At 46.0% G+C, this 23,232-nt stretch overlaps 1 protein-coding gene across 3 annotated transcripts in view; it reads right to left on the reverse strand.

Annotated features, from left to right (window-relative positions):
* Positions 1 to 18,687, reverse strand: part of SYT16 (synaptotagmin 16) — a 96,679-nt gene extending 77,992 nt beyond the window's left edge. Inside the window, exons 1-2 of one of the 3 annotated variants that reach the window (XM_084520301.1) lie at positions 18,595 to 18,687; positions 17,926 to 18,027 (exon numbers count right to left, since the gene is read on the reverse strand). In XM_084520301.1, coding sequence (XP_084376427.1) covers positions 17,926 to 17,980 — 55 coding nt within the window. In that variant the 5' untranslated portion in view covers positions 17,981 to 18,027; positions 18,595 to 18,687. Of the gene's footprint in view, positions 1 to 17,925; positions 18,028 to 18,594 lie in introns of those variants that run through there. The other 2 variants (XM_084520299.1, XM_084520300.1) reach the window with 2 other exon arrangements.
* Positions 18,688 to 23,232: the final 4,545 nt, after the last annotated feature.

Raw genomic sequence — 23,232 nt, forward strand, 5'->3', positions numbered from 1 at the left:
AAAAACAGTAAGAAATAACCACATCCAAACAACAAAAATGAAAGTAATTCTACAAACGGGATGTCAGTATTAAAATCCATTAGGTAGGGAAAGGCAGAGTCTATTAAATTTATTGCTTGACTCCAGGACTTGGGAAGAGTCTCTTCATTTCCTGTACCTCTCGAGTATTTACTATGTCTCCTATGAGCTAAGTCTTCCAGAGTCATTTTAATGTCATGTTCTGAGCACTTCTGCATTGTAATTCATCGATTTTTATCTCCTTCTCCCAATCAATGCAAAGATATTTATGCTGAACACATAAAAGCTCTTGACACTATAGAAAAACCAATTACACCCTGCAAGCCGTTTGCTGTTGGTCGTTGACATCACGGAATTATCCATTCCACTTTGCACAGGGCTGCCGCTTACAGGAAGGCGGCGTGACCTTGCCTCCTGCACTTTGCATCTGTGCAGCTCGGGGGAGCGAGGCACGGGGACCTGGGGAAGCTCAAAAACACCCATCTCTGCCTCGGGGAGCGCCCCCGCCGCAAATCATGGAAGCTGGGAGAATCCTGCCCCCGAATAATGCTGCACCCCTTCTGGATGCAATCAGGACATGGGGCACAAGAGCACAGCACGTGCTGGGATGGCTCCCCCACGCCATGCTACTGGTGAGAGAGGTTCACAGAATCACAGAATCACAGAATTTTCTAGGTTGGAAGAGACCTCAAGGTCATCGAGTCCAACCTCCAACCTAACGCTAACAGCCCTCCACTAAACCATATCCCTAAGCTGTACATCTAAGCGTCTTTTGAAGACTTCCAGGGATGGTGACTCCACCACTTCCCTGGGCAGCCTGTTCCAATGCCTCACAACCCTTTCTGTAAAGAAGTTCTTCCTAACATCTAACCTAAAACTCCCCTGGCTCAACTTAAGCCCATTCCCCCTCGTCCTGTCACCAGGCACGTGGGAGAACAGGCCAACCCCCACCTCTCTACAGCCTCCTTTAAGGTATCTGTAAAGAGCAATAAGGTCACCCCTGAGCCTCCTCTTCTCCAGGCTGAACAAGCCCAGCTCCCTCAGCCGCTCCTCGTAGGACTTGTTCTCCAGGCCCCTCACCAGCTTCGTCGCCCTTCTCTGCACCCGCTCAAGCACCTCGATGTCCTTCTTGTAGCGAGGGGCCCAAAACTGAACACAGTACTCGAGGTGCGGCCTCACCAGAGCTGAGTACAGGGGGACGATCACCTCCCTAGCCCTGCTGGTCACGCTGTTCCTAATACAAGCCAGGATGCCGTTGGCCTTCTTGGCCACCTGAGCACACTGCTGGCTCATATTCAGCCGACTGTCCACCATCACTCCCAGGTCCTTCTCTGCCTGGCAGCTTTCCAACCATTCCTCTCCCAGCCTGTAGCTCTGCTTGGGGTTATTGCGCCCCAGGTGCAGGACCCGGCACTTGGCCTTGTTAAACTTCATGCAGTTGACCTCAGCCCATCGGTGCAGCCTATCCAGATCCTCCTGCAGAGCTTTCCTACCCTCAAGCAGATCGACACACGCACCTAACTTGGTGTCATCTGCGAACTTACTGAGGGTGCACTCGATGCCCTCGTCCAGATCATCGATGAAGATATTAAAGAGGACCGGCCCCAGCACCGAGCCCTGGGGGACGCCACTAGTGACTGGCCTCCAACTGGACTTGGCTCCATTCACCACGACTCTTTGGGCCCGGCTATCCAGCCAGTTTCTAACCCAACGAAGCGTGCGCCAGTCCAAGCCAAGAGCAGCCAGTTTCTTGAGGAGAATGCTGTGGGAGACGGTGTCAAAAGCCTTGCTGAAGTCAAGGTAGACCACATCCACAGCCTTTCCCTCATCCACCCAGCGCGTCACTCTGTCATAGAAGGAGATCAGGTTCGTCAGGCATGACCTGCCTTTCATAAAGCCATGCTGACTGGGCCTGATCGCCTGCTTCCCCTGCAAGTGCTGCATGATGACTCTCAGGAGGATCTGCTCCATGAGCTTTCCTGGCACTGAGGTCAAACTGACAGGCCTGTAGTTTCCTGGGTCTGCCCTCCGGCCCTTCTTGTAGATGGGCGTCACGTTTGCTAGCCGCCAGTCGATTGGGACCTCCCCCGATAGCCAGGACTGTTGATAAATGATGGACAGTGGCTTGGCCAGCTCCTCTGCCAGTTCCCTCAGTACCCTTGGGTGGATCCCATCCGGCCCCATCGACTTGTGCACATCTAAGTGCCGTAGTAGGTCACCAACCAGTTCTTCATGGATAATGAGGGCCACATCCTGCTCCCCATCCCCTTCCACCAGCTCAGGGTACTGGGTATCCAGAGAACATCCGTTCACGAGATGAGCCAGGCACCAGCCCTTTCATCTTGGCTAAGCTGCTACACATTTGTCAAGTCTCTGAGCATTTTATGGTCATGACTCACCCACCAGTCCCTGTCTTGCATTTTCTCCTTCTAGCAGCAGCAATTCCCTCCTTCCTAGCAAAACTAAAAATTATGAAGAACTTCTTTACCGAAAGGGTTGTTAGACACTGGAACAGGCTGCCCAGGGAAGTGGTGGAGTCACCATCCCTGGAAGTCTTCAAAAGACGTTTAGATGTAGAGCTTAGGGATATGGTTTAGTGGGGACTGTTAGCGTTAGGTCAGAGGTTGGACTTGATGATCTTGAGGTCTCTTCCAACCTAGAAATTCTGTGAAAACACTGACTCTGTGCTCCCTGGAAAGGTCCCACTGGAACAGACCCGCGGGAGGTGCAGCCTCTCCAGCCCCAGCTTCTCCCATGCCACCAGCTCAGCAATGAAGAAGAGTTTTCCTGCCGTGCTACTGGCAGCCATAGGATGTGCCCCGGCCATCACACAACTCGATGCTTGCTTTCTCACACCTTCCCAGCACTGCTCATCCACGCAGCCATTTCGTTTCAGGTGCCTGTCTGGATTTTATCCAACGTGGCCACCTTGCCTGCAGCCCCAGCAGGTGAGGACATCTTCCCTACTAGCTAAAGAGAACTGCACTTCATTTCTAAGCCTTCCTCAGATCATCTAGTGTGGCAGACTCATTCCAGGGAAGTTAGGGATCTGCCATGATTGCATTAGCTCCAGCCCTGCAAGCCATGAACGCACCTTTAATAAGAGCATGTAAAGACAGAGGGTATTAAAAACCCAATGGTCATCATTCAAGAGCAAGAATTACAACAGCAGTAACACCAGCGTAAGCTTTAAGGCCCAGACTCATCCTGTTTAATTCTCCAAGATCCCCGCTGACCCAGCTGAGAGAGGCAGAAGTACCTGTCATTGGGAGGAAAATTCATTTTTTGTGTATCTGGTAGACACAGGTTCCTGGCACAGCACAGCAGATTTATATATTCTCAGCCAAACTGCTTACACTGAATCTCCTTCTACATTTTTGGGTGATTAGAGGGGCTTTGTGTGTTTATTTTGTTTTTGTTTTTGTTTTTTTTTTCCATCTTTTGTTGTCAAAACAGGCAGAACTCAGCCAAGTTCACTGCCTAGTGGAGGATCTGCCCCCATTAATGGAAGACCAGATCACCTGGGGGAAAAGAGCACTAAAAAGCCCTACTGTGTTTAAAAACTGACACTCTCACTTTGACTCTCAAATTGCCAGGAAAAAACATTGATTTTTTTTTCCTCTGTTATTCATAAGCTTCTGAACACCTGGAGCAGCAGGCAGCCAAAGGAACGGCCTGAGAATGCCAAGCAGATACCGAGGGCAGAAGGGGGAGCAGGAAAGAGGTCCCACACTTTAACGGGGCTGACAGAGATGTGCCCTCAAAAGAAATGCTAAAGACGAGAACTTGCAGCTTATCAGCTCACCAGCATCAAGCCCTTTTGCAATCTCTCCTCTTCAAAAAGTCAAAGCAGCCTTAAATAACAACACCGTACAATTAAGCTGATTTCAGGCACTTCAAGTCAGACAGCGCACGCGGCTCGGTTTTAAACCAGAGAGAAATAACAAACTTCATTCACACAGAGTGCATACACGGAGATTTATCATCATTCTGTTAACCCACTTTGAAGTCACACCTTCGCTAATTAGGAAACACAGAGGGAAATTAATTGGTGCAAACATAAATTAGCCGTGATTTCTATGCAATACCTACGCAACGCGTCACCCAGCAGTCAGCCGGATTCAAAAAGTCTCTTACTGACAGGCGACGTGCTTGAGGACAACTTGTTTTGGGTGTTTGAAGATCAGGGCAGTCCAGCAGGCAGTCTCAGTTCACCTGGCCAGTTAAACAAACCGAGGCCACTGCCAGCTCCCAAAAATACTCTGTAGTTCCTAAGGGGGAATCAGTCAGGCTGATGCACAGCTGCTGGGCTGCAATACCTGCCCCTGGCTCTGGCAGACCTGGAACTGAAAACCTAATGGAAACCCCCTCGGGCAGGTCCCATACCAGGCTTTGCCACAAAAGTATGAGCAAAGGCACCTTCAGGTTCCTCTCTGCACATCCCAGGTGTCGCCGTGCAGCTCACTCACCAGCCCGCAGGCAGCCAGCCTGCCCTGCAGGACACATCCTTCCCAGCTACAGCGTTATCCCTACAGCAGCTCAGGCAGGATGCTCTTGACTTTGTTTTTTAATGCAAAACTGAATAAAATAAAAGATAAACCAGATAGAACTGAGAGGGAACGTATTACTGCTTTTTGTTGTTGTTTGGCTGTTTTTTTAATTCTTTAAGTATGTATAAATGTATAAGCAATTTTCCTTTACTCAGGTTGAAATGAGATCATGTTGTATCTTATTTTTCAGCTCAGTAAAGTCACATCTCTGATATCCCCTGTTCTCCTTGTCCTGTCATCGCTTGTAATTTCCACAGACTGACAAGGGGCGCTCTACTTAGAAAACAAACAAATTTGTGTTTCAAGAGCATCAAGTATTAAAAACACCGTGCTAGAGACGTGCACTTTGTATTTTGTATAACATACAGAAGTCAGTAGCTGCATTTCATACCATTAATGGAAGAAAGAGCCCATAAACAGAGACAACACAAGGCAAAGAAGTCAGTTGTTTAATGCTGAGTCTGAGTTGGAGAGACTTTTGCACACACCCAGAGTAACTATTTAGGAAGATCCTCCTTTCCCTGCTGTGCAAAGGAGTCAATTTCAGTTTGGAAGAAGCATTGCTACGGTGGAAGTTAACAGAAATCTATCATCCGCTGACTCTCAGAGTAATGCTGGTAGCATGCTCTCAGCTCGAGCCCCTGCCTGTTGGATTTCAGCACGGGCTCTTCAGTGCCATCACTGAACGTGCCTGCAATGGCAACGATGCCCTGACTCTGCACGTCCCCGATCCGTGCATCTGTGTGAGCAGCGTGCAGGTGCTGCACGAGCGTGCGGTGCCTCCCCTGGGGAAGAGGCACCTCCAGAAGGACAGCGAGCACAAAGCACTGACCCTTGCTGACGGCTGTAAAACAGCAGGTGCTGCTGCGTGCACCTATTATTAGATATCAGGGGACGAGGGTCGCGGATGCCAAGCGTGCCCTCCAGAACATCCTTCCAGATAATTGCGTGCACGTGTTCTGAAAAGAGCTGGAGGCATCCGAGTGTGACTCCTGCGCTTTAACTCACCGTGAGCAGCCTGGAGGACGACAGGCTCCACAGCCCCCGTGTGCCGTGAGACCTGGGCTCTGCTCCACTTTGCAGAGACACAGAAGGTCACCAGCTGGGGATGTGAACTCTCCCACAAAGCCAAAACCCACAGCAAATGCCCAGTAGATAATCAGCCAGCTGCACACACAAACTCTTTATTGAGTAGAAAGCAGCTACTGACCCCTTCTGACAGCTTGAGCAGCCTCGAGGTTGTGGCTCCACTTCCTTCAGAGCAGCTTGCCATACTGAATCAACACCCTATCACTCCCAACGCAGCCTTGTAGCGTTATCTGAGATATGTGCGTGGCACATTTGAGCTCCCATCTGAAATTAATTTGAAACCTTCCAGTACAGGGAAATGTGGTTTCAAGCTGTGCTCTGCTGACACGATGATTTATTGATTTACCTGTACACAAGGAACGCAGACGGCAGCACCTCCAGCCGAAGGATACGCTGCATTAGGCTGCCCTGCAGGAGGAGGAAAGCAACGTGGAAGCAAATAGCTCATTTGTGGAGTCTGCAAGATGCACAGGAATGCTGAATTTATGTCGGTTGGTTTGGTTGCTTAAATCATACCCAAATGTCCTACAAGTGATTAAAAATTTAAAACAAAATCAATAGTTCGTCTAATGCTCACGGTTCTTCTAAAAAGAGGGACAACTCATCTTGGTACAAAAATTATCACTAGTCAAAGCTTTCTCTGAAATAAACTCCCAATTACTTTTAACTAGTTTAAGCAATCATCCTAAGGCGTAAAATTATGGAGAAAAAAAAAAAAAGAAAACAAAGCTACTTGTATTACAAGGATGCTGCAGTGCCCTCTAGAGTCTCCATCACTTTCTCATTCCAGCATCTAGATGCAGAGATTCAAAAATGGCTCTACAGATATCACAGAGGCAAGTGGATATAAAGCGGGGCTAATAAGTTGAGAGTTCAACTCATTCTTAGTGCTACTTGGACAATACCTCTCCCCCTGCCTCTATGCAGAAGGGCATACCTATAAAATAAGGCATAGCATTTCAGGAGGGACTTTCAATATCAGTATCTTTATGTCCTATTAATAAAATAAGATGCTAACAAAGGTGAAAGCAAATATTGTGGTTTTATTACTTGCTCCCTTCCCAAAAGCCACACGTATTCCAATAAATCGTATCACAGGGCAGAATCTAACTGGATCCTTCCAAGACAGGCAATTGCTGCACTCAGATCTGCTGCATTCAAACTCAGTGCAGGGCTACAGAAAGGATACTGCTCCCACTAGTGCTTTGTTTTGTTTTTAAGAGTTTCAGTTCCTTTTCCTCAAATTTGTAAATCAAAGATTCCTCACCACAGCTCCCTACTATACATATCCCTCTGTATGTATCTAACCACCATCATTTTTTTCCCTTTTATAAACTGGCAAGGGGAGGACAAAACATACTTTAAACATATCATAGCAAATCTTTATCAAGTACCTTCTGCTGATAGCACATCCTAACAACTACGGGCACAAATCCCCACTGCCCTTGCTGCAGGAACATGAACCAGATGGGAGAAAGGGAGCAGGAGCAAAGAGCACAGGAGCAGGTGGGTTGGGAAAGACTGACAAAAATGCTGTGAGAGACAAAACCAGAACCCCAGAGGCCCCTCTTAAACAGCCTGGAGATGATCTGAAGTCTTGTGCAGTCGTGGAAATGGACCCTCAGCAATGATGTAGAGGTGTCTGGGCTTTGGGAAGCCACACGCCTTGCTCAAAAGTTGGTGTATGCTAAATTAGCCTAAATTAGAGTAGTGCAAGCTTTACGCCTGGACATGCCATAAGCACACGTTCTCCATTTGCATCTTTCTTAAAAATGTTTTGGGTTTTGTCTCTTTGTTTTTGGGGTTTTGTTTTGTTATAAAAAATGTATATTCCCTCTGCTAATTTAGTAGTGTCCCTTCAATGTTTCATTACTCCTTGGGCAATGTTTTTAGGAGGTACTGAGCACTGCTGCAAACACGGAGATGCTGTTATCTCCATCCAAGACTAAAGTTGGAAAGCTTTTAAGTTGGCCAAATGTACATCACGTTGAATCACACTCAATTAACCTAATCAAGTATTTCTCTAATGAAAACATACGTTTCTGTGCTGGCAGTTTCTGACTCAACCACAATTCATTCAACGTTAAAGAAAAAAACATTAGAAAAACCATCTGTTCTCTTTAAATAGAGAAGCTATTTTTACCTTCATGATGAGCCCAAGTAATTATAAAACAAGTGGAGTGGGTTTCAAAAAGAAAAAAAGAAAAAGACAAGGCAAGACAGCTGCTACTTTGCCATTATCCCAGCACAAACATGATACTAACCGTGTGGTTTTGGCCTTACACTGCTCACCCTGCTATGCATCACGCAACCTATTGCCACCCGGTTTGCTGAAGCTCTACAGCATATGTCACAGGGAGACACAAAGGTTAGAGTGCAGCACAGAAAGATTTGGTGAATGAATTGCTACGCACTAGAATTGAATGTCAACAGAATCCCAAAGTTAAAGGTCTTAGAAAAGGGTTGAGTCTTGCAGGAAATCAGTGACAGAAGTCCCACACAAGTTCTTTTTTTAGGTGACAAATTTCAAACTGCAGTGCTCAAGAATTGTCAGTCAGGTGGCAGCTAGCCCCAGGGGAGCTGACATTTGGTGCCTTACAATTCTCCAGGCACCCACATGCTCCCAGAAACTGCGACAGCATTAACCCAGTCAGCACAACGCCCTCACACTTAATCCTGTCTGTAACCCACAACGCAAACATCTGCCTGTGCTTCCCGACGAGCTGCTCTCTCACCCAAGAGGCAAAGCAATGCGTAAGATCAAGCAGGCAGCACCTTCCTCCTGCAGATGTGTGGCGATGGCTGCAAGACAGGACAGCCCTCAGCTGCTGCCCCTGGTTGCCTGGAAGGAGCATGAAGGCTCCTCTTTTCAGTTTCAGAGAGGGAAACTTCTTCCCAGTATTACATATTGACTGCCTTCAAGCAATTCACCCTCAGGCCGCTGGCTGTAGGTTTTCCCATGTGGCTGACAACAGGATCCCTGTGACTGTTGTGTTAATGGTCTGCCAGGAGCTCATTCTGCACCTCACTGCAGTGTCTAGAAGAGAAATATTCCTCCCCTGTCCCCAGCCTGTGAGTGATCATGCCCAGCACAACTCTTAATTTCCTGCTGACCCCGTTCCAGAGCCATCTAGTTATGGATTTCATACTCCAATAAACTCCAGAAATCCCAGGCTGCCTGACTCACCTCCTCCTTTCAGCAAGGGACATTCACAAATGGTGCTCAGTGACTCCAGGCAGGCACAGGCTGCTGAGCAGCACCATATGAGCAAGTGTTCCTTCCCTCTCCCGAGGGGCCAGCTCCACACAGCTCCCCTTTCCCCGGTCTAAAAGAACAAAACACAAACCGAGGTGACAGCAGAAGCTCTGACTGCGTCCCTCTGCCAGGCAGGAGACAGGAGAAATTCAGAGAGTAAAGAACTGAAACAGGAAGAGGCAAGAAGGCATCAGGAAAGCAAACGAGGAACAGCAATTCTGGAGGTCTGTCCTTGTGCCTTCAGCCAGCCAAATACACGACCATTTGTCCTTCATGCTTCTTGCTCAGGAACGCTGAAAACAACTGTGTATAAAAGAATCACTCCTCACTTATCAAACTGTCTATTTGGAAACCTTTAATCCACTCCTTTGCCCCAGAAAAAGGGTACCCTGCAGCTCTGTTATCAGAATTGCTATCAAATGGAAGTTACTCGGTGTTTTTCTTAAATCTACAGATGTAAGAACAATGGAACGATGTAATTACAAAAGAGTGACTCAGATTTGATATATATTTTTGTTTCTAGCTCTCACGCTTGCAGAAGAAATAACCAAAAATCAGACATATGCTGAGTAAAGACTGAAGAGTCGGTCAGAACATGTGCTCTGTTTGAGACTTGAAACTGCTGCTTTTTAATGTCAGGTTACAGGCTTGGGAGCCCTGGGCCATTGCTGTTGAGCACATGGCAACGCTGCCACCTCGACTGCTCACAGAACCTAAACCATATCATCTAGACACACCTACATCAATTTTCAGAGAAAACACAGCAGCTACAGGAAACAGCACATCTGTCTCCATAGCATTGCAGCACGTACTACAGCAAGTGCCACTGATAAAGACTAAATTAATTAGCAACATCAAGCTGGGGTGTGCTGAGTTGTATCAGCACAATCAGTAAAACCAACAGCCTGAGGACTCCTTCAACTTAAATCACTTTGTTCTTGTCTTTATTAAATTACAACTCTTTTAGCATTTCAAACTAGGTCACACGGACAGTCATAAAGCTCCTGGGTAGTCAAAAAGGTGAGTGTTCCCCAGAACTGGGGCTAACACGAGAGCATCATCAGATGCAAATAGCTGAGGATCTGTAACTGAGGAGCGGGATCCCAAAGAAGCCAGTCTTCTCCCACCCACGAAGTGCTGTAGAAGTGCTGCAGCTCTCCATGACATTAGGTGCACATCCATCTCGTTCTCTACTGCATGAAAATGTTGGAGACAGGCAGGGTGAGCACCCTTGACACACAGCAGCACAGACAGGCTGTGGGACCCCTCGTGAGGGGCTGCCTTAAAGAACCCAGCAGGCAGCGTAAGTTTTGGCAACATGAATATATCTTAACTTGCTTCCAGGCTGTCTTCTGACTTCAGCATCATGAAATGTACTTCACATAAGAAGCCTGTGACAAACATCCAACCATATAAACTCCAAGGGTGTGCGAGGGGGTAACAAATCAAGTACTTGAAATCACAGAGGAGAAAAACGAACACAAAACCCACAAAGCACCACTGCAATACGCTGTCAACATTTTATGCAGCTCACCTAATAGGGCTTCAGTGAAACCTTATCAAGCACTTACCTTGGCGTGCAGTGACAGAACCACCTGGCCTCGTGTCCCAGCAGGGCTGTGCACGTGGGGAATGCTGAATACAACTGCAGGGTCCAGGCACTGAACTTCTCAAGAAAAGTAACTTGGAACTACACCTACCTTCATGGAGCCTGTATGCTTGGTCAAAGGGCTGTTTGAATGCAATTATCACAGCCTCACCAGCTAAGATATCAGTCTTCATTGAGCACTAACAGGTGGTGGTGAGGTGGGTGGGAGGTGGTGAGGTGTTATAACTCAGCTGTTATAACAATTAACTTCCTAGTTTTAGTGGCAATGAAAAAATAAATCCCTTCTTTCTGTTCACCTGCTTCCCAAAAAGAAACTCAGAGATTTTAAACGGCTGCGAAACAAGAAAGAAGACAAAAACCTCCCGCACGTTAAACGTGGTGTGTGTGATTGTAGTGGTGACTGCATCGTTCTTCAGGGTTGACTCAAAGTTTTTAAGCACAAAGTGTAACCATAGCACAGTTATGCAAAATGGGCTTCAAAGAGCAAAGCTTCTTAAAAAATCTCAACAAAAGTTCTTGGTAGCAAATGTTGGTTCCAAAGATTCACTAGGAAACAAAAAAGAGGCAGGAACATCCACCCTGAACAGACCGTTTCAGCCCCCTCTGCCACTGTCTGATAGTTTTAGGTTGCTTTTGTCCAGTTACAAAAGAATAAAAAAGTAAACTACCCACAATATAGGAAAACCACTACATTTTGCCAGAAACCCACTTGAAACTCCCGAGATCCAGACACTACACAGTTCTGACACGTGCCAAAAAATATTCCAATAGTGCTTGTCATCAAAAGACACCTGCCTAAAACACAAGTCCTGCACTCCCACCTCCCAGATCAGTGCGAGCAGTGGTTTTGCTGCTGTGTGGGCATTTTTCAACTTTCCCAGGATGGTTTGTGCAGAGAATCCCACTGATTTGAAGGCTCACCCTATCCTTGGGATGGCAAGTGGTGTGACTGAGTCCTGTGAAATAATTCTCACAAGCTGGGCCAATGGAATCATGTCAGTTATTTACTACATTAAACAACAATTACTTAGTTTGAAGACACATGTAAGGATAGCATGGAAAACCATACTTGGTTTTACTCCAGCTGCAAGAAAATCTTTCATTTCATCCAGACCAAAAGGTGCCAGGGCCCAGCCTGCAGGCAGGACACTCACCCTGCTTTCACTAAAGACCTTTGCTGGCAGAGGCAACTCTCTTTTTTCTCCATAGGTCTCTGTTCAGCTCAATTTCTGTCCTCTCTCCCTCGCACTCTTCTTCCAACGCTTTTCTCCAGTTCATTACCTCAGACCTTCAGAAACCAGGTTCTAGTGCTTTACCCAAAGGGGAACTCACTATCTGCACTTTATTAGTACTTGTGTTTCTTTGGCATGACCAGTCAGTCTCCTACTAACGACTGTCTTGGCTCTCAGCTGCCGATAGCTTCTCAACCCATTGTGAAAATAAAACTCTCTCCCCCTCACTCATCAGGCCAGAAACATCTCTGCCTGAATTCCTGCTGCCCTGCAAAGCACATTTCATCTCAACGCCTCACACACAAGCATCAGTTTATGCAAAGAGCTAGGGAAGACTGCGTGCTGCTCAGTGCTAACTCCCAGGAGAGATGAACACAACACCAACCACAGCTTCAGGGACAACTCACTGCAGAACAGCAAAACACCTGATGTCTTTGAGACACGGGTGGTAAGGAAGCCAGCACAGGCACTGCAGGCTACGATATCTTACCCATGCTTTTGATTCTTAAACAGCCCATTAAAAATGAAGGGTCTCTGTATCTCAGCACAACACAGACCCTGCAAAGCTCCGGAGATCTTTGCATCAGGAACTGCAATCCCACCTGAAATCACAGAGCAAAGGCTGCAGCATCCCTTTGTTTGCTGCAACCTCCTCCAGCAGCAGCAGCGTGACAGGACACTGCCCCCCTCCACGTGCCAGCAGAGCCGTGCATGCCCAGCACACTAGGCACGCACGCGTCTGAGCCGTGGCTGCGTGCTGGTTAGTTAATTACCATTAATTAATTAATTCCCTGCAGCAGTTTTACCTACATAGCCTACTGGAGCAGCCTGCAGCAAGCAGATCAGGCGAACGCTGCTGAAAGGGAGAGCCTGCTCCCAGCTCTGTGTTTCCTAGCAGGGCTTCTTGCCTCAGTCAGCCACGGCTCAGCTTCAGGCTTTGCTGCAGGGCTCACTTCCTCGTCTCTCTGAGCAAAATTAAATACTGGAAAAGAGAAAAACCTATTGCAATTGTTTGCTGCAGACCCAAGATCCTGAAAATCACCTTTTGGAAGTGGCTCAAATGCTTCTCTTCTGATCCAATTAACAGCAATGCCACCAGGAATTAGCAGGGTGCCGATGCCCTCTACCTGCAGAATCCCGTTGAAGAGCTAATGGTTAGGGAAAGAGCAAGTGCCACACCAAGGAGTAATGAACCCTTTCAGAAAGCTCTTTTCTTTCGGTCACAGTGAGATACCACAAAGGGCTGAGTAGATCTGTAGGAAAATTACTGGGTTCAGGCACCAAACACTTTTGTTTCAACTGCATAAGCGCTTGGTCCCCAGGAGCAGGTGATGGGAGAGGTTTGGTGGATTTTTTTAAATACTTTTGTATACAACACGTTACCTGAGTACGCTCTCTTGACACTTGTGAGATGTAAACCATGTTCTGATTTTCTGCATTTTCACAAGTGTTTAAGAGTCTCCAAAATGAGAATGAACTAAGAAGTTCCAGTATCCATAAAATTCTATTATTATTTAATAATTAGCCAACTGAACACATCAGCCAGCTGCAGAAGTTTTGCACTATCTTGCAAGGTCCCAGGTGCTTTCCGACCCTATTAAAGCCAATGAAGGCTAATTATGGCTGAACCCCACTCCTTGGAGGTCCCAGTGTTGTGCACATTTGACCCAGAGAGGCTCAATAACACTGCCTAGCTCAGTGATACCTCAGGAATTCAGAAGCAGAACAAGGACTGAAGCCCAGACACAAATCCCAGCTGTGCCTTCTGCACAGGGCCAAGACACCACTTGTGAAAAGGAGTGGTCAGAACAGTCAAAGATTCTCAAAATTCGCAGAGAATTCAAAAGATTCTTCTTTCAAAAGGAAATTTTTCTATACATGCAAGTGTTGATTAAGGGGTACCATAAGAAACTAAATAAACCAGCCCTACTCCATCTTCTCCAGTGCAGCTCGGGCCCCCTGCTCCCTTCTCACAGGGAAGTTTCACCAGGGACCGTCACAGGATTGCTCTTTGCAGTCCCTACATACTCTTTTAATTCCTTTCCAAGTTTTCCCCTTTGACTTCCATAAGCTGCTCTCCTCAGGACCTCATGAACATCATCTTGTCCCCATCATACCTGTTCAGAAGGCTGCTCCAACCATCACTCTTTCAACCTATCGCTTAACCAACTCCTGCAACTGGTCACGCTACTGTCGGCAATCTTAGCCACCTGTTTATCCATTCTTTTAACACATCAACACCAAAACCTAAAATAAAATAAAGAAAAATGAAAATAGGAAGATATCCAGGAAGCTCCTTCTGGATAGCACAGCTAACGTAATCTCTCTGACTGATTAAGACGTGTCTGATTGGATTTGTTTACAGCCACAGCAGTAAGTTGAGCACAGACTTATCAGATGAACAGCCGATAGCTGTAACCCCCCCGAGCGGGAATTCATTTCCTAAAACTCCACTAAGAACAGTCAGTACAGAGCCCGTGTGCCCAATGAGCAGCTCACAGACCCAGTTTGTGGAGTCGGTGTCTTCCCAGCCCCTGGACAGACTGGACCGAAGCCCTTGCTGAATAATTGATCGAACCTGCTCAGCGCACGAGATGGTACAAATGGGCAGGGAACACGAGGTCTCCTTAACTCACACTTAACCCCACCAACCACGATGTCAGCCTCTCCGAGGCATGAAGAGGCTGCTTGTGGAAATAATCCTGCCCGATGTTTTCGGATAACCTCCCCTGGTAATCATGACTGCTCCTGTTGAGAGGAGAGGCGGCTCTGCAGCTGAGCAGTGCCGTGGCTTAGCCAGGCCAGATGGCACGCGCTTGTCTGCCATGTGCAGGGGGACCAGAAGAACACTTCAAGACAGGAACACGCCATAAACGTTACGGGCTGCTGCAGATGGGTCCCCGAGGAAGCGCTGGCATCATTACTTAGGGCGAAGACAAGCCGCAGACCTCCATTTCCCAGCCCCGTGCACAGCTAACAGCTCTCCTGCTGCCGCAGCGCTTCCAGCACGGGGCCCCAGCGCATCCGCAGATTCACCACCACATCGCAGGGCTTCCTCCTTAATGGCCCGCCCGCCCCGAAAGGGACCCATTTCACCATGACCTAAGCATACTAAATTAGGGCTACGGCCATTACCAGCAAGGCTCTGGGACCAGCTGTGATTTAAGGTGCCCTACATGCCTGAGAACGCTTGGTTTGGCACCTCACTTGTGTCTTCAAACCTCTAAAAATATTTTTTAAGAGCCTGGCTTCAGGGCCCACAAGCCCAGTGGTCCTTTAGCTCTTCTTTTATCGGAGAAGGAACATTGCCTGCACCCCTAAAACTGCATCCCAGGTCCCCATCTTCTCCTCGAGCAGTCAGAGTTGCCTGTCTTCCTGAATAACAATGCCCCAAAAAAAACTCGTCAGAGGCAGCTCCCTTGGAGAACACCCTCCACTTCCACGCTCATCAAAACAGGAAGGAAACAGAAGATTTAAAATGTTCTCCCATTTATTTTGCAAGCCATTTTCCAGCCTGAATATGTACTTCTCTTTCAAAGTTGTCTCCTGGGGACAGCGCGTAAGCACAAACAGAGGCTCTTTATAAAATTAACTGTGTTTCAAGTATTCAGCAAAGAACACACAACTGCAATCAATATTTCACACAAAGCAGGCGTTTTCCGAGACTTGCTTTCAGCACAACCAGATGCGGTGCAGGTCTATTATTAGCAGGAATTTAAGCAGCCTTGTGTCAAAATGAAACAAGAGAGGTAACAAAGAAATCAAGGCATCTAAACAGCCCTGATTACTTTCAAATGGGAGGTTTTTCATACACACCAGCGAGGCAGTACTCAGCAAAGCCTTCCACGGTTGCATGCAATCTCACGGGCAGCTGTCAGGCATACAGGTGCAGGGGTTGGCTCTGTGCAGGCATTTCCTAGGGCAAGCAGCTCACGGTGGCAGTGAAGTTGCTGCCATCATGAGGGGAGGGACGCAGACCACCAGGGCTTGCTGGCAGAGCTCCTCCAGGCTCCTTCCTCGCTGAGCAGCTCAGGACCCAGGAGCCAAGGCCCTCTCAGTCAGTGCTTTCAGGCATGTTAATTCCTAACACCACCATAAAAACCTCAAGACCCACATCTTCATGCCATCCATCCAGACAACACAAGCTAATCAATAAGGCTCTGAACTGTTGTTGACAATTTATTTGCTTATTTTTTTTTAAAGAAGCACCCAACAGCCTTGCCTGTATTTTCTAAGCTTTTTAACAAGGATCTTAGCCAAGGAAATGAGTGCACCCTCCTCTAGATTGCTATACCAGACCCACGTCCCCTTCCTAGCATCTTTGTTAAGGGGGAATAATTCATTCAGGACTCAGGTACCCTGCCTGGGATCTTATTACTGCACTAATAAATATTAATGATGCATTGCTGCACTGTGAAACCCGTGAGCATGAAGTAACGCAAATACACAGGCGCAGATTGTTTAATTAAAATCTTGTTCAAATGACCAACAGCCCTTTAGCAGCATGAAGCTGCCTTTGGGTGGAACACAGCCAGCACACTCATCTGTGCAACAAACAGGGCTGCTAATGCAAAACGTGGTTAAGCCCTGATGCCACAGACCCAGCAGCAGAAAACGTGCCCATCCCCATAACACTGATGGTTTCTCTATGCATCACAGGTTCCTAAGTCAGGAAAAAGAGAACTCACCTACGATAAAATGGACTTTCAAATTAAAACTAATTTATTCTCTAGTATTTAAAGTCTACTCTGAATAGTCACTTCTGTCTCCATTTAACTCATCTTTTCGATATATCCCCTTGGGAGATTTTTCATTTAAAATGTCTGGAACACGCTTACTGCTGTGAAGACACCACATTTGTTACCATTAGAAGTGCATTCAAATGATGCACAGTATTTTCTCTAGCACTGATCTGAACTGCATCCAAGCTGTATGCATTTCAAATTGGGCAGAAGCCAAAGCTACTGGAGACCAAACTTGCCTCACTTCTGATCCTTCAGCCATCAGGAACAATGAATTATTTAATGATAAAAACCAGAGCAGACTGTTCTAACACGCATCTGTGATCACCTCAAGTCATCACCGCCACCTCTTCTGGCAGCCCAGGACCACAGAGAGATGCTCTGGCTATTATGCCTTTCCCTGAGGAACAGCTCTGACCCAAGGACAGAATTTGGTAGCACCTGGGCTACAGGATGGCCCTGCGCCTCCCAAAGTTCCCTGATCAACACAAACCCTCTGTTCTGCCCTTGGTATCACTGCTCCATGCAAGTACTGGCAGAGCTGACAACTGCTAAGGCACCTGTTAGACAGAAAGCTGAACAGAACAATCCAAGTTTGCCCACTTGAATAAAAATCACAGTTTATATATGAATGAAATTTAATACAAGGACACCATCTTACCAAACCCAAGGAACATAACCTCTTTCATTCTAATATTGGGCACCCCTCAGGTCTTTGTTCCTTCAGGTATTATTTCCCAATCGCTATATTGAATAATTGTTAACTAGATCAGGAATTAACTGTTGGATGTGCTTACCAAGATTAGATATTGCAAACCACTGAGGAACCTTGTGTATGCAAAGCACATGGGTAGCTTTGAAAGCAGTACACTGGTGCCTGGAGCAAGTATCTCACCTCTAAAGGAGAAGACGACTAAGGGTGAGATACAGAGCAGTGAGGAAAAAAGGAACTTCTGCCTGGCACCCAAAACAAGCACAAAACAGTAGGCAGTACGAGATACTCTGGTTGCTCCTGACCAAGCAAGATGAGTTTAGCAGGGTTTATCAGGTTGGTCTCTCGTCACAGTGCTAGTGAAAGGCAGAGGCAGCCCCAGGAGAACACCACACGGCAGGAACTACAAGGAACAGCACCCAACGGAGCACAAACGCTTCCAACTTAATGCAAAGCTCAGCTAAAAGCAGACTGGGACACGAAGATCCACACCAAAGCTTCAGCAGCTGAACCAAAGGGCAACGTAAACATCTCCAGGCTACCTTCATATACCTACAGCCAGTGTAACAAGACTTCAACACTGCACTGATCCGTGTACTGATCACAGTGCATGGCGAATCCCACTCCTGGCACTTGTTGGGCTTACGAGGGGCTAATTTACAGCCTCACAAGTAACTGCTCCACGCCGTGCTTGCTGATCTAGCTCAGTCTACTCACGTTGACGGGCAGCGTTCTCCACAGGCCGCGTTGAAGCACAAAATGACGTCCACATCGTGTCAGCCTGGGCCTTGCCCGAGGTCACCCTTCCTTAGGGACACTCTTGAAAGACAAGGAGGAACAGCAAAGAAGTGAGCACGGCTGAACGACAAAGGGAGGAGAGAAATCAGGCTCCTCATTAAGTCCCACCTTTATAAAAACTCAAGCCTAGGATGAGACGGGGAGATGATGGACCATTTTACGCCATCCTGACACCCTTTAAAGGCTTCTATGATTATTTATCCCCCAAATATTCTGGAAAAAGACACAGGAAAACCAGCCCAGCCATCTCCAGCACAACCCACGTCCGTGCTTCTGCAGCACACCGGGGGCTCCCCGTGACCTCAGCAGCACCCAGCCAGGTTTCACCCCCCCGATGCTGTGGCCTGGCACACGACCAGGAATTTCTGCCCTCCCTACAGCCCAGGCTCATGGCTTAGGATCAGACAACAGAAAGCGATTTTTCCTCAAAACCACTGCTGCAGCCAGAGCCCCCCCCCTCCCCACCCCCAGCCGGCAGGTGCCGAGCCCCCCCCCCCCCCGCTCCTCGTCCTCCCACGACCACCAAACGCCGTGAGGGAAGCCCCGGCGAGGGGCAGCGCCCCTCGAGCACCTTCCTCCCGCACTCACCGTCCATCGCCATGGCGGCACGGCCCGGCACAGCCCGGCTGGGCTCGGCTCGGCCCGATGGCGGAGCCCGGCAGCCGCCGCTATAGCAGGGAGGGGACGCGGTGACCCGCACAGCGCCTCCCCGCCGCGGGGGGAGCCCCCGGGCCGCGGCCGCCATGAGGGGAGGGAGAGAGAAATAGGGGGTGTGAGGGGGGGACCGGTGAGGAGCCGGGCTCCGTGAGGGGAAGGGGAGTGTTTGTGGGGTGAATAGCGGGGGATGAGGCTACACCCGCTCTGCAGGTCTCTTCAGAGATGGGGCATCGGTCCCAAAGCCTCTTTCCACATGCGGGTGCCTCAGGTGTTGCAATAAAGCACCAGTAAAGCACCATCTCCACCATCCCTATCACAGCACCCAGCCCCTGTCAGAAACTGATCCAGAGACACACAGCAGGCTGTGGGTTAGCTTGTATCTGAGCTCATGATGCCTCACATGTCATTGCGTGTACAAAACTTTTCTAAAGAAATTAAGCCCAATAACCCCAACAGCTGACAACCTGCCCTTATATCCACCATTCTCCATATCCAAGTTTGTATTTCTGTGACTGAAGAGGAACCAGGTTGGGGCCCGTTACATGAAATTCAAGCTTTTGCAAGAGAATTTTCCTTTACATCTGTTTCTAATGCAGTCTACCTACCGCGTACCAGAGAAAAGGCTGACCCAAGCCCTTAAGCGCTGAGTATGATGGAGCTTCAGCACATTGCTCAGCAGCTTGGCACAGTCCTGTGTCCACAGGTAGGCTCACATACAGCTGAAGGACACAAGTATTCACTTACCAGGCTTAGTCTGGGGCCCATATTTGAGGACACGGCTGAACACGGGGTGAGAAAACCAGGACCTCACTCCAGCTCCATGAGGCAAGCTTCATAAAATGCGAGTGGATGATTCCAGAAATTATACGAACTTTAGAATGAAACATTCCAGAAAGTGAGGGATAAAATAGCCATGACAGTTGAAGAACTTTATTTCTATGAATGTGTGATAATATAAACCATCTGCACAGGGTCACATTATTTAAAATATTAAAGTACACCACTAGATGAAACCTGAAGGTATGCTCTAGCTCTCCAAAGGTTCTCCATCAGGTCTACCTCTGACAACCATCACTACTATTTTTTCAATAGTGTTTTGAACTCCTACAGTAAAAGTGACTCACTTTGCTACAAGGCCAAGCTAGCTTCTTCACTGCAAAAATCTCTCATTATTTTAATAACTTCATATTGCTGAGTTGTATAGCTCTACCTCAGTGAACATGGAGAACAATTAATCACCACTTGCATAAACACATTACATAGTTATGAAGACTGTTACATTCACTCTCAAACCTTTTCTTTTCCACACTAAACTCTCCTAGAGCTTGTTTTCTCTTTGTTGCCCCCCTTTTTTTTTTATTTTTAGATTTTCTAGAGGTGTCTACATACTCCCCAAACTGCAGACAAACATACCACCACTGCCATCCGTAACACGTGGAATTTTTCACATTAGCACCACACTGCTGATCCACCTTCAGTTTGAGAGCTGCAAAACCCTCCAGACCGAGAACAGCTACTTAGTCAAGCATTCCCTACCTGGTATTTGCATTTAATTTGTCCTTCCAAGTGCAGCCTTTTGCATTTACCTTTACTTGTTTAGACATTGTTGATTTTCTCCCATTAATAGAGTAAAAATTGTATTGGAAAATGTCATCCACTTAAGCTGTTTCTAAACTGATGTCACCTCTAAGTGTTTTAAAGTATATTCTGCTTTTCATCACCCACGTTATACTTGTAAACATGGCATACCACACATTCAAATGTCCACTTAGAAGATCCTTCAGCTTTGCTAAACACAAGGTGATTACTATTGTATGAATGTTATTTTTTAGCCACTTGTATATCCATCTTAGAGAAGTTTCAGCCAAACCGTATTTCTCTAATTTATTTAGAAAAGCCATAATAGCATCTAGATACATACTGTCATGCTGCTTCACCCTTATCTAGCAGGCCAGCTGGAAGTTAGACTGGAGTTACAGAGATGAAGTTATCTTGAGGTCTTTCACTACTGTATTAGCTGAGGCTATAAGCGGGAGAGAAGTTGGATATTAGAAAACAGTATTCATGGAAATCTAGATTTACTGTTTTTGTTGTTGTTGTTTTTAAATGACAACACCTCGCTTTACCGAAGCATCTTAGGAATTCCTTCTCTTGTTTTTAATAGCCTGTGATTGCTCACCACACTGCAGCAAGGGAATTTATATATTTAAGAGATCACACCAGCATTATGAAATGTTGTTTACAGTTGCCTCAAAATTCTAAAGATTACTCTTTAGAAAAATTACCACTGCATATAGTCATCAGTCAAGTTTATCCTTAAGCATAACTTTCTTTTTACATCTATGTTATTTTATAAACAAATTAAAGAGCACACTTGTTTTCATAATTATAATATTAAAATAACTGCTAGTTGAGTGCACCCATCTTTGTGTGTATTCAAGCCTTTGCATGCATCAGATGTTGATCTGCAAATCGTTTTCAGAACAGGAGAACTCATGTCAAAAACTGAAAAATGCTCCTACTCAGTTCTTGGGATGGTTCAAAGATACAAAATGAGGCAAACAAGATGGTCACATTATAAAAAAAAAAAAACTGCCACTTTAGGGAAGCATGAGAAATATATGCTTGACAGAATAATAATAATTTAACTGAAAGGAGCATGTCAAGAAAGTGAAAAGTAAGTTCTTGTACAAGTGTTTATTGTTTAGACTCCTTGAGAAAGAAACCTGCAAGTCAGAGGGAAATAGAGAAACACCTTCAAGCTTTCCTTCAAGAACTTAAAATCCCATGGCTGGAAGACCTAGTTTAACCTTAGAGCCTAGGAACAACAGAAGGGAACTGGTGCTGCAAAGTTCATCCTTAAACAACCTCTCAAGTGAAAAAACTATTAAGTGGTGAATTTGAAGCCATAAGCCCAGTATCTGCTAGGAAGAGTTCTGCATCTTTTTTAATGGTCCTGGGATTTCCCAAGAGATTCAAGTTCTGTACTTTGCTGCATCTCATTTTCAAATTGTTCCTCTATTACACCTATATTGTTGTCCTGCAATGTCAGGATACCGGAGGCTTCTTGGTCAGCCTCCATATGCACAGCCAGAGCATCAGCTGGAGTTGACAAAATAGACAAAGGCAGCATTGCCCACAGGATCCTAACAGCATTATAATGAGCAGACAATATTGACCAAAAAAGGTCTAGTTGTTTTCCTTAAGAAGTTTATTTACATCTCTTGTATTTGCTCATTAAAAATTAGGGGCAGAATAAGTTTGTGCTGGTAACAGAAAAGCACAGCCTTCATTCACGTCAGAAAATCCAGATAAAACCACATCATTCCAAATTAACAGGTACGATACCTGCCCACATTTATAACTACAGATGAGTCTTTTTTTTTTTTTTTTTTTAAACAAAAACACATCTGTGGTACATTTTATCAACAGACTAAACCTAACAAACTCAGCACCAGAAGATCAATGGAAGCGGGCGTGTCACGTCAGGAAAAAGGAATAGACACTGTTTGTATGATAAATTTAACTGTAAATTACTTCTATGGAGATTTTGTTTTTCCTGTATAGAAGTACTCTTTTTCTGTAATGACCACATCTGGACTAATAACGACTTTTGGATTAAACCATAAAGTTTTTAGCTGTTTGGTTGAATATTCAATTGTTCACTTAATTATACAATACATTCTTGGCTTTATTAAAAAGTATTTCCTCTTTGGCCATAAACAAAGTTTCCAGTGTAATACTAGTACTTAATTAGTAGTTTTTCCAGTATCCATCCTGTTCATCACTTAGGCCCATTCCTCCTTACCAACTAATGCATTTAATACATGCCTCTTTTATATTCAGACCCTTTATATTTACACTTCACAGCTTCTTCTAGATAAAGGCACTTCAATTCCTTTGGCCTTTGAGAAACCTGCTGAATTAATTCATTCAGCTTAGGCTCCTTTTACATTGAAAATCTTTCATATTTCTATTTTGTACTTCTTATTGTAGAAGAGGACACCCAAATTCCATTTGCCTTTCTTGACAGGTCGTATTTTTTTCAGCTCTGTTCAATTGGAGAAAAATACCAAGGAGAATAATTATCCACATTCTTCTTGAATTGTCATTGTCATAGGGGGGTATTTAAGGCCATAGCCTCACAGGGATGAATAATGACAAATTCTAGTGCTTGTTGTTTACAGAAAATACACACATACAGCTTATGATTCTCAGTCTTTCTGCTTTTTCTGCAGTACTGTTGCCTAGCAATCGTTTCTCTGTTCCATACCTGTCCTTAATACCAAGCTTCAAGTTTATTTCCACACCTATTTCCAAACCTACTTCTTCCACATCAGCATTCCAATTTATAAAGATCATTCTGAGTTCTAGTCATGCCCTTGTACAGCTCAGTGACATCTGCAAAATTAATAAATGCACGTTCTATTTCTTCATTCAAATATGTAACGATACCAGGTCTGCTGGAGACTTAGTACAATAAAAGACTTACCACCAAGTTCAATTCCAACACCTGTGGGATCAGTGATAAATATTGCTAAAGTTGCACAATATAAAATGTAGCAAATA

Source organism: Aythya ferina (genome assembly GCF_964211825.1).
Source record: "Aythya ferina genome assembly, chromosome: 5".
In the NCBI taxonomy this organism is placed as follows: Eukaryota; Metazoa; Chordata; class Aves; order Anseriformes; family Anatidae; genus Aythya; species Aythya ferina.